The sequence below is a fragment of the Panthera pardus genome, unplaced genomic scaffold (assembly GCF_024362965.1).
Source record: "Panthera pardus isolate Hobbes unplaced genomic scaffold, ASM2436296v1 HiC_scaffold_6, whole genome shotgun sequence".
Taxonomy (NCBI): Eukaryota; Metazoa; Chordata; class Mammalia; order Carnivora; family Felidae; genus Panthera; species Panthera pardus.
The window spans coordinates 17140323-17152515 of NW_026526991.1; the positions used below are offsets into that span (position 1 = coordinate 17140323).

Consider the following 12193-nt stretch of genomic DNA (forward strand, 5'->3'; position numbering starts at 1 on the left):
CAGAGCAAGCGGAAGCCAGTGCCGGCACACGACTGCCTTTTCCTGCAACTCTCTTTGCCGACGTACAACCTCCTGGCTGACTGCCTCACTTCATGTCTCACCTCCAATCCCATCTCACTAGAGATGGATCTTCTAGCACATGTGTCCGTCCTCACACTCATACCTCATCTGTCCTGTCACTATTCTTCTTATCCTGCCTTCTTTTCATAGCACTTATCACAGCCTGGCATGCATTTATTTACCATCAATCTCTCCCCCTTAGAATGTGAGCTTCACAAACAGGTGCTTCTTTTGTTCCATGCGGCATCTATAATGCCGAATACATAGAAGGAAGGAGCTCAGTAAATATTTGCCTTCAAGTGAAAGAGGTTAAGTAACCTGCCCAAATCACACAGCTATTCACTGGTAGAACAGGTACTCGAAGCAGTGAAGTTGCTGGTCTTAACCAAGCTGGATGGCTCTTCATGCCAAAGCCGGAATCAGGGCCTGCGTAGGGCACGGCAGCAAACACCAAACACTGGTCGCCATCCGCAAGAGCTGTTGTGGAAGTGGCTAGAAACAGGCTGCAAAACCAGACTGGATCCCCTATGCCTGCCCTCCAGGGAAGTGAAAGCTGTCGAGGGCGACCCAGACTAAAGGAGACCATTAGAAGACTAAATGAGACGTGGTGGATGGGGGGTGATTATCATCACTGTTAATGCAAATGATACCCAAGTGGATTTTTAAAATGATTAAACAATACCTAACTATGTAAAATTACATCAAACGGGAAGGGAAGATTCAACCATAAACTTCCCACACAGAAATAACCACGGATAATTGAGACTGTGTCAGACTTTTTCCATGAAAATATATTTTACAGAATTAGTATAATACGGCACATAACTTTGTTACCTGCTTTTTTTTTCATCTTTCTGTGTCAATAAACATGCTTCTTCACATGTTGAGTGGCTTTAATTCACTTGTTCTCCGTTGGTGGACATTTAGACACATGTTGGACATGGTTGGTTTTTGCTATTTTAAAATTTGCAATAAATCTCACGCAGAAATTTATGAACAAATCTGTTGGTTAGGATAAGTTCCTAACAGTTTCCCCCACATTCTTGCCACCACTGTGCATTATTCCTATAGCATCATAATACCTCACAATTTCTGAGCACTGTTCTAAACACGTGCTGTGTGTCAACGCATTCATTTCTTGGCAAAACCCCATAAGGGGACCGTTACCCCCATGTTGCAGATGGGGAAAGTGAGGGAAGTGGCCGGGCTGAGGTCTGGTCCGGATAGCTTTGGAGTCTGTGCTTGTGGCAGAGGACTACGGGGCCCACAGTGGCCAGGTGCGACAGGCTGAACTAAACCTGCTCTAACAGTTATCTACTAGGAGGCCTTAGGAAAGATACGTCGCAGCTCCGGGTCACTTTCCTCATCTGTGAAGTGGACGTAAGCAGAATGAGCTCCTAAGGTGGTGGTGTTTTGTGTTTTTTTTTTTCCACAATTAGGAAACTGTGTCACAAAACAAAACCTAGCGATAGTTCCATCTGCAGTTATTTAATGCAGTGAGTCCGTGACGTCCTTTGTTTCCCTCGCAGTGCTTGATGTACAGGCTCAAGAGTTTGTGGACACCAGACAGGACTCTCAGGAATCCTATCCAGTCGTAAAATACCCAGTCCTCTCACTTCTTTATGTGCCTCCTTTTTCGGGAGGAGAAATACTTTCTTTTCCAAAAGTTTACCAACACGGCTTTGCTCATTGGGCAGGTCCGTGTCACGTGCTCATTTCCAAACCAGTCGCGGGCAACGGTTTCCCACGACCGGGCAGTGGGGAGCCAACCACAAAAATTCCAGCGTTAAACTCTTTGGAAAATCCACCAGTCCTGTTTACCCTGTCTTGTTTCTTCTGGATCGAGAACCACGATGCTATTCGTCTTAAGCATAGATGAATTACTTTACTTACAGAAAGAGAAAAAGGGTAGTTTAATGAACATTTACTGTACATTTCCATCAAGTGAAAGGCCCTATGCTAGGCACTGAGGGAAATACAAGTGAAAATAAGACCCAACTTCTCCGGTCTTTCCCTACCAGAGTAGTGGATACGGGAACCATAAATCCACGAGCTACTTTGTAAGGCAGGCATTCCTTAGAAGTACCATATTTCATGGACAATTAAAATACTGTGAGAGTAGGTGGGAGATCCGTTCAGAATGAAATTTCTGCTTCAAAGGCCATCACAGCTGATTTTCACATCTGTAACTGTCCAGAGTCACAGAGGGATGGTATTCCAAGCACGGGGAGACCATCTCACCAGCCTCAGCAGCAATAGAAACACTGCCCGAACGGCTGCCACATCTCACACGAGCCTCTGGCAGACAGAGCACAGGTTGGACCAACCAAAGCCCAACAGTGATTTACTTTCCAATAGACTGAAAGGCAAACTGCTGACAAACAAAACGGCTTTTTAATTAAGGGATAACATGCATACGGCAAAGTGCACGGATGTTAAACGTGCAACTCAAATACGTTTTTGTATATACTCGAGTGGTGGTGACTGGAGTATGAAACACGCTAGTGGGTGACACAGAAAGGGCTCAGGAAGTATTATTACCTATTATTGTCCCATCTGCTGATTTGGAAAGTGAAGAATACAATCTTGGTTTCTCTGTGTTTTTTTTGTTTTTTGATATGTGGCTTGAAACATTCTTTTTTTCTGTGAATTCTTTATGTACTTTGGCCTTTTTGTTATTAAGGTATTAGTCCTTTTTCTATTTTGTAAGAGCCCTTTATAGATTGATGCTCACTCTTTCTTATATTGCAAATATTTTCCCCAATTTGCCCCTTGCCTTTAAAATGTCTTTACTACCTCCTGGTTTTTAGTATTTATGTGGATGAGTTTTCTGCTCTTTTCCTTTGTGATTTCAGACTTTGATGTTCTGCTTAAGAAAAAACAAAAACAGAAACAAAAAGGTTTTGACTCCTGCTTCCTGAAAAAAGAAATAAAAACTATTTCACTATTAAATATTCACCCATATTTTAGTATGGAACCCTTATAATTTTATTTCTATTCAAATCTTTAATCCACATATAATTTATCTTAGCACACAGTGTGAGGCTAAGATCTAACCTTTTTTGAAACAGCCGGTTCTGACATTGTACACTAAATAATTCACCCAGTTTACACTCACTTAAAATGACATCTTTATCATAAATTAAATTTTCATGGTTTTCTTTTTTCTACTATGTCATGAGCATGTCCAGAGGACCTGAGTTTAGTTGACTTCCCTCACTGTATAGGGAGGCTCGCTGTAATACACGAGACAGCCATGGCAGGAGGGAATATTCACATTCTACACACTAGCATGTATTTCTAGACTGACTGGTCTCTCACTGATCACTCGGCATATTTCTGTTGTGAGGCTGTATTTCCTGTGAAGTTACACCTTCATATCCCCCTGCCAGGAGCAGCCTTCCATGGGTTGTAATTTCCCATATGCCCTCATCCATCCATTGATTTGGTAACATTATTCATGCCTATTCTGTACCATGCACCATGCTAAGTAGTGAACCAGATAAATGCAATTCTTTCCACGATGTAGCATAATATATTAGCCGGCAGGAGACAATCTTTGAATATTTACACCAGTAATCCGTCACTGTTGTGTTTGGTGCTACAGAATATAGCACAATAACCTTTCTAGCTGAGGAGTCTCATTTCCAGATCCGTTCGTCTCTTCGTACATTTAGTGAGACACAGCCCAGAAGAGCTGGTTCCAATTTCCAATGGGAAATACCAGGAAGAACCTTGAGAATCATCTTCAGAGTATTTACAAGACATTGATGTGAGGAGTAGGAACAAATAGTTAAAAGTTAAAAGAGAGACCTAAAACTCTAGGGCACAAATGTCATCAGCTTAGCCCACTTGGAGACAGTCCTTTAAATTCTCAGGCCTATATCCTGAGCAAAGCCAGTCCCATGAGATCTGAGATTGAATAAGGTCAAGGATGAGGCAGAAAGGCGATGCCACCATAGGATCATTTTGACCTTTGAAAGGGGGAAAACTAGTTGTATATATAGCTTATAGCTCTTTGTGACCCATACCCTGTTTTTTCTGTGATGCCCCTATTTTCTACATCTGACAGGTTTTAAACTGTGGGCAACTGTGTAGAATAGTTTTAATAGCTCAAACAAAAAAATTTGCCTATGGAAAAAAAGGAAAAACAAAAAAACCCAAAAGACAAAAAAATCATGAATTTTTCCAACCAGTAAATTCTACCTGCACTGAGTTCAGGCTGCAGAGTCACCAACAATGATGAAACCATACAGCACCAGATTCCCAGCTCAAACTGCAAAGGACTTTTGTGGTTTTTATTTTTTGTTTTTTTTTTTTTAATGAAAGTAGATATGCCTGAGGGCAGCTGAATATAAATAATTCTTATCTTTATAAAAAATTTCTTTCTCTTAAGAAAAAAAATTCTCCCCTATTGAACCCACACTGTGATGGTAACAAATAAATCTGATTTTATAATATCCCAAAAAACCTATATTGGGTTATTCAAGAGAATGAATTTCAAACAAAAACAAAGGATTTGTATTTTTACTTTAAAATAAGTTTGATATTTCCGAAGTCTATGCAGAAGAAAGAAAATGCCAGCAAATTCACTTGTCACCATACAAGTGACAAGCTAAGCTTTCTAAAGGGAATCTCTTTAGCATGAGATCAAATACAGTCTGCTCTTAGAAGATTCCCCAAATGCTACTATTCCAGCCTTTAAAATATAGTTTCTGTTTCTCTGAGAAACAAAAAATATCTAATATCACATACAAGCACCACATATACCTGAAATGCAAAATAACCAGCAAGTCACATTCTTTTTCCACAGAATTAGCAGGCATATGTCACCTGTTCCCAAGGTCACTTATTTTACTCTTTCCTTTTTTTACTGGCAGGGCTGTCCAAAACCTCGATCTTGCCTTTTCCGTCTTCTGAATGAGGAAGTTTAAAGTTGTCTGTGGTGACTTCTGAAGAGGCGGTGTCGTCTTCCTCAGAGTCTGAGCTGTCCTCTGAGCTGTCTTGCGAACTCTCTTCCGAACTGTCCTCTTCTTTTGAATCGGACTGATTCATCTCAAACAAGGCCACATCCTGCCAAAAGCACCACGTGAGAAATTTATTCCAGGGCAGTTGCCTAAAGTTGTGATAACAACCCTGGGAAGAACCAACTTTTGGCCCAAATACTGAAGCACAAAGGACAAGAAATATTTTTAGTGCAATATGGCACTTTTTTTCTTTCAGTTGCCACAGTCCACCATAATGATTTACATTTACTACAAGTCTAAAAAATCCTCCCATGACCCGATTCTATATACCCTGAACACATTCAACGATAGGCGTTCAACAAATATTAATCGAGGTGCCTGGGTGGCTCAGTCAGTTAAGTGCCTGCCTCACTCTTGATTTTGGCTCGGGTCATGACCTCACAGTCATAGGCTCGAGTCCCGGCTTGGGCTCTGCACCGGGCATGGAGCCTACTTGAGAGTCTCTCTCTCTCCTTCTGACCTTCCCCAGCTCATGCACACACGCATGCGTGCCCTCTAGAAAACAACAACATAAACCCCCAACAAAACAAAAAAAACACAAATATTAACAAATACTAACATGAGCCAGGCACCACGCTAGGTCCTAGAGACTCCACAAGAGCAGCAACAAAATCCTTGCCTTTGTGCAACTTAACGTTTTTGAGCAGGGATTGGCAAGTTGTAGCCTGTTGGCCAAACCCAGCCCACTAACTGTTTTTGTTTAGCTCATGGGCTAAGAATGTTTTTTTTTTCCCCCAGTGGTAGGGAAAAAAAATTAAAAAATAATATTTCATAAAACATAAAAATTATATGATATTCAAGTTTCAGTGTCCATAAGTAACATTGATAAAATTTGCCTATTCGTGACATAATCGTCTACAGCTGCTTTCATGCTAAAGCGGCAGAAATGAGCAGTCACAAAGAGACAGTACGGTCCACAAAGCAAAAGTATTTACTAGCTGGTCCTTTACACAAAATATTTGCTGACCTCTGGTCTAGTTGGGAAAGAAAGACAATGAACACCTACATGTAAAGCACAGTGTGGAGCAGTGAAAATGAACAAAAGTAAAGTAGGATAGGATAAGGTACTCATGGGCCATCGGGAAAAGCCTCTTGTTGAGGGGACAATTGATGACAGGTAGAGGGAGTTAAGCTGCAGAAATGTGGGCAAGAGCCTTCCACACAGAGGGAACAGGCCTGGAGCAAGGCGCGTGAACGGGAGCGCAGGCAAGAGGGGGCCAGGAGGGAGGGAAGTCAGATGGAGAGCTGGAGGCCGCTCACACGGGCCCTGGAAGGACTCTGAATTCATCAGAAACGTGATGGGAAAGTGAGCCACAGACAGTGTGAAGAGCAGATTCTAGGGAAGAAAGGGCAGAAGCAGGGGAGCCTGTTGAGAAGTCACTGCAATAGTCCAGGGTGGAGACCACGATTCCGTGGACCGAGGGCGGCAGCAGCAGACGTCACACAGAGTGGCTGGCTCTGGGAAATATTCTGGAAGCAGCGCTGAGCAGAGCTGCTGCCGAATGGGATATTATCATCAACAACGGTGTCGGCTCTGTCCAGACACAAGTGTTATAAAGGGAACTCCGGGGCAGAAATAAGATGTGAATCTAAATGGAGAGGATTTTGCATGTGGCTTAGGTAATCAGTTATTGCATTAAACACATTCATTTTTGCATTTTCTATCAATCAGGCTGTGATTACTTCTTTCAGGCCTTGGATGGGAAAAAAAAAATCCACTAGGACACTTAGTAAATTAATGCTTCAAGATAACAAATGTAATATTTGACCTTAAAAGCCCTCCTATGATTCTCTATTACTAAATTTCTAAGCTCCACCCAAGGAAGCTTACTGGTCTGTAAGATCCCTAATCATAAAATGACCGAGTTCCCACACAGTGCTGGAAGCATGAGCTGACTTTGCAAGAAGGAAAATAACACTTGGAGTTAAAATGGAAAAGTCCTCTCTTTTGTAGATGACGGGGCATACCGGTAAATTTCATACTTGATGAAATGAAAACAAAGCATAGCTACCATTTGTATAACTTTTCCAAGACTCCCATCAATATCTTCAATATTGAAATGCCCAGGGGGTGCGGCTGCCATTTCTTTTCTTAGCTTTTCATTTGCCTGAGCCATCTGTGGGAGAAAGGTCTGTACTTGGTCCAACACTAAGGAGAGAAAATAGAGTGTATCAATATTTATGTTAGTCTTTGGCCACACTTCAGATTTTAAAATCCAGAATTTCCTATAAAACACTTCTGACTTGAAAAGTAATCAGGGGCACCTGGGTGGCTCAGTTGGCTCTGCTGGGCATCCGACTTCGGCTCAAGTTATGATCTCCCGGTCTGTGGGTTCGAGCCCCGCATCAGGCTCTGTGGTGACAGCTCGGAGCCTGGAGCCTGCATTGGATTCTGGGATTCCCCCCTCTCTCTGCCCCTCCCCTGCTCATGCTCTGTCTCACTCTGTCTCTCAAAAATAAAATGTTAAAAAAAATCTATTTTTAAAGTAATCACAGCGACAACAGTTATAACTTAAAAAAAACTCAAATTTCTTCCATTTTAAAAACCTCTAACCTTTTTCTGAATCCTTAAAGCAGTAGGACTACACAAGTTAGCGAATATTTCTCAATGTTTATTAGTGTTTTCATATATCCCCAGAACTGCACATTTCTAGAATGCTGGCATTCAACCAATAGTCACTACATAAGGAGAAAGTATGACTTAATAGTTAAACGAGCCAGGCTCTGAGGCTTTGCATTCAGGCTGACGAGGTTATTCACAGCGTCCCAGTTCCGCCTTCTACCTGAACTACCTTCGGCACGTTAACTAAGTAGTGGTTGTCTCCACCTACCCAACATGTTCCCCTTGTTTCTGATAACATAATCCTGACCTTCCTTTTAAGCTCTGTCATTCCTTGCCACCCTTGTGCCTTACCCTGTACATGCCTAGATGTTCCACAACATTGGTCACCGTGCTTTGGTGCAATACCATAGACGGTGACACTGTGATCTAGCCAGGCCCATAAGAGATCACCCTGGAACTTCAGCCTGAACTGTGGAGAAAGAGAGCCCTTCTTTCTGAGTCAGTAAATGAGTGGTTGAGCTGCTGATGAACTGGGCAACTTGCCCCATGGTGAGGAAGGGCCTGTTCTAGAGTGAGCCAACACCTAGGGAAGCAGAGCTAAGAGTTAGAGCAGGAGACCCCGGATGACAGCGAGCACCTGGGTGCAGAGGTACCTGAAATCACTGTTCCCTGTCCCACAATAAAATTGGTCAACGTAACTTATTTTTTGGCTTAAGGCAATCAGGAGTTGGAGTTTAGTCATCTGCAGCCACAAGTGTCCCAAAAAATTTAAATTTAACCATTCAATACCTCAATTTAGGAGTGCCTGGGTGGCTCAACTGGTTAAATGTTCAACTCTTGATTTCATTTCAGGTCATGATCTCACAGTTCATGGGATGGAGCCCCGAGTCAGCCTCTGTGCCGACAGCGTGGAGCCTGCTTAGGATATTCTGTCCCTCTCTCTCTCTTTGCCCCTTCCCCACGCATGCACGCGAGCATTCTCTCTCTCTCAAAATAAATAAATAAACAAAACCTCAATTTACTCATCTGTAAAACAGGGGTAATAACTGTATTATCCTAAGTACAGGGGAATCAATAAGCAAGGTATGTGTAATGTCGTTAGCTCTCAAAAGAAGCCCAGCACATAACTGTGCATATAATGTGAAAAGAAAAAGGTGGTAAAGGTCAAGAAATGGCCTTGAATTGAAGTGCCTGGCTGGCTCAGTCGGTTGAGTGTCCGCCTTCAGCTCAGGTCATGATCTCACAGCCCACAGTGGGCTCTGTGCTGACAGCTCAGAGCCTGGAGCCTGATTTGGATTCTGTGTCTCCCTCTCTCTCTCTCTACTCCTCCCCCGCTCATGCTCTCTCTCCCTCTGTCTCTCAAAAATAAATAAACATTTAAAAAATTGTTTTTTTAGAAAGGGGGAAAAAAGAAATGGCCTTTAATTGTAAAATAGGGCTGCCAGAGGGTGAAATCAGGCCATATACATACAAAGCCCTACAATTAATCACAAGGAAAGAAATGAGAAACATAAAAAGGACTCAAATGGAACTCTACAGATGGAATGAATACACCGTGAGCAACTCGTTTAGACACCAAACCCCCTGAGCAGTCCCAGGGCGACGACAAAGAGCTTGGGTCCAATAGCTGGGGTTCCCTGTGGACCTCTACTGCTTACATGGGCAAAATTTAACATCACAGAGAGTTTTGGAGAGAGAAAGGGGTAAAAGAAAGAGAGGGAAAGATACTTACAGGGACTCCTCTCTATCCGAACTGTTTGAAGAGTGGAAGTTTTTCTGCAATTAGGCTTGGGGTTGATGAGTAACCTGTCCCATATACCTGAAAGCACACCAACACTGAATTTACTAGAGCATAAGGAAATAGAAGCCCGTCAGCGAACTTGTCATGACCACTCTCAAGTCTTGAACATTCCACATTCTCCAAGACATTTTTAGAAAAAGAGGCCCTCCAAGTTCCATTGCAACATTTTACCTCTTTACAAACACCCAGCTGCCCTTCCTTAGGCCTGTCTCATACATCTGTATGTGTCACCGATGCTAAGCATTAAGTGCAAACTAACCTGCACCTGTGCGGATCAGAAATCCATCAGTGACAAATGAGTTTCTGCAACAAAGGGACAGAGGAAGCAGTACAGACACAATAATAGTTAAGTGGAGCCAGACGTGGTTATATTGGGCAAATTATTTAACCTCTTGGAGCATTCCTTTATTTATAAAGCACACCTGCCTTTGTTAGTGGACCTTCATTAAACATGTCCAACCTAGGGGCGCCTGAGTGGTTCAATCGGTTAAACATCTGACTTCAGCTCAGGTCATGACCTCACGGTTGGTTCGTGCATTTGAGCCCTGAGTTGGGCTCTGGGCTGACAGCTCACAGCCTGGAGCCTCCTTCGGATTCTGTCTCCCTCTCTCTGGCCCTCCCCAACTCACGCGCTCTCTCTCTCTCTCTCAAAAGTAAATAAACATTAAAAGAAAATTAAAGAAAAATATCCAACCTAGACAAATGAGCCCTTTGAAAACCTTTTGTTGTCCCCCCACCACCCCCATACACTTTTTCGGCCCCCTCACGACTACTTGCCAAATCAAACAACTCTTCAGCCCATCAGAGTTCAGAGGACAGGGCCTGAGTTTTTCAAAACTCAAGGCTTTGATCCCCCTGTTTCCAGCAACTGGAAAACCTCTTCACTTAAGTACAAAACTCCTGTTCACCCCCAAAGCAGAGCTTAACAAATATTCTTTGATTACTACTTTAGGTCTAACAATGGGATTAGCATAAAGAATCCCATCAGTCTGGAGCTAGACTGACTGCATTCAAATCCTAATTTTGCCACTTTCCAGCCAAGAGATCTCCAGCAAGTTACTTATCTGTATGATACACGGTGACTCAGTTTCTCACCTTTATAAAATAGAGATAACAGAACCTTCTGCACAAGGCTTTTGTGAGGATTAAACAAGTTAATTAATTCCTGGGTCACAGTAAGCACTACCTAAGAGTTGGCTCTTATCATAACTTTGGGATGCTCTGGGTTCTCACCGAATGTCTTCAAGCTAATATTCACTGAGAATACCTCCATTTCCCAAATGTGAAAACTGGGGCGTTCAGAACGTAAACTTTCCTATAGTTCTACAGCTAATCACGCGTGGAGTTGGGATTCGAATCCATGCTTTTAAACTCCACTACGGTGTCTGCAATCCTATGTAGCTTTCCTGGAACCAAGTGTCCCTCTACGAGACAGAGGCAAGGCACTAAGGGGTGGTTCTGAGAACACAGAGGGGTGGGGATGCGGGGGTTAATCCATAATAGTCACCTGCTCCCCCCACCAGCCAGCTGCTGGGACCCGGGACAGCCGACCTAAGGCCCTCCTCAAGCCCTCCCCCTTAGGGGACGTGTCCTGCTGCGCCGCTCCGCAGGGTGGGGGCCCACTACTCCGCAGAACCTAAGACCCTCTCTGGGCCCATGGCCGCGTGGCCGCCCCGAGGCCTCCGAACCCCAGCCGCGCCGTGGCGGTCACGCAGAAGCCCTGTGGCCACCCCTGGGCGTCCCTTCGGGGGTGCCGGGCTCGGGCAGGGGGCCGTCAGCCTGTCCCCCCGGCTCACACGCCCCCCGCCGCACGTGAGCACTGCATGCCAACGCCACCCGCCCGTCACCTGCGCGGCCGCCGCTTCCCGCCGTCAGCAGTTCCTTAGACACCGAGATCCCCGAGCAGTCCCGGGGTGAAGAGGGAGAAGCTCCAGACTGGGACTCCTCGCGTACCTCCATGCCCCTCGCTAGACTTGAGAGCCAGCCCACCCAGACCCGGATGCAGGAAAGAAGCTCGGGCAGGGGGCGGGGCCAAGGCCGCGATTGGACGAAACTAGGAAGTGGGCGGGGTTATGGCAGCTGGCGGCCAGGGCGACACCTGGCGGATCCCTGAGGCCACTTCTGTGGTGGGAAAAGGAAGGTTGGGGCTTCTGAGGTCCCATCACTGGATGAAACAGCTGGCAAAAGTTGATTTTAGTCAAACGATCCGGACAACAGCGCACCATGGGGCTGTCCTTCTCGTTCTTTTATTTTTATATTGTGGTTAAAAAAAAAAAACATAGGCGGGGCGCCTGGGTGGCGCAGTCGGTTAAGCGTCCGACTTCAGCCAGGTCGCGATCTCGCGGTCCGTGAGTTCGAGCCCCGCGTCAGGCTCTGGGCTGATGGCTCGGAGCCTGGAGCCTGTTTCCAATTCTGTGTCTCCCTCTCTCTCTGTCCCTCCCTCGTTCATGCTCTGTCTCTCTCTGTGCCAAAAATAAATAAAAAACGTTGAAAAAAAATTAAAAAAAAAAACATAGGCAACATAAAATTTAGCATCTTAACCATTTTTAAGTGGACAGTTCAGAAGTGTTACCTGTATTTACATGTTTATGCACAAGATCTCTAGAATTTTTCATCTTGCAAAGCTGAAACTGTTCGTTGAGCAACTCCCCCTTATTGTTACCATAATAACAACTTAACATTATATTACAACCAAATTCTAAAATGTAGGGCACAAAAAATTATGGGAGAAATGACAGCAGG

General features: G+C 44.2%; 1 protein-coding gene across 1 annotated transcript; it reads right to left on the reverse strand.

Annotated features, from left to right (window-relative positions):
• Positions 1-3024: 3024 nt before the first annotated feature.
• Positions 3025-11471, reverse strand: NOPCHAP1 (NOP protein chaperone 1). Its single transcript, XM_019446653.2, has 4 exons — positions 11299-11471; positions 9383-9469; positions 7100-7236; positions 3025-5133 (listed from the first exon to the last, which is right to left on the reverse strand). The coding sequence occupies exons 1-4, from the start codon at positions 11408-11410 to the stop codon at positions 4915-4917; spliced, it is 555 nt and encodes a 184-aa protein (XP_019302198.1). The 5' UTR covers positions 11411-11471; the 3' UTR covers positions 3025-4914.
• Between the last annotated feature and the right edge of the window lie 722 nt (positions 11472-12193).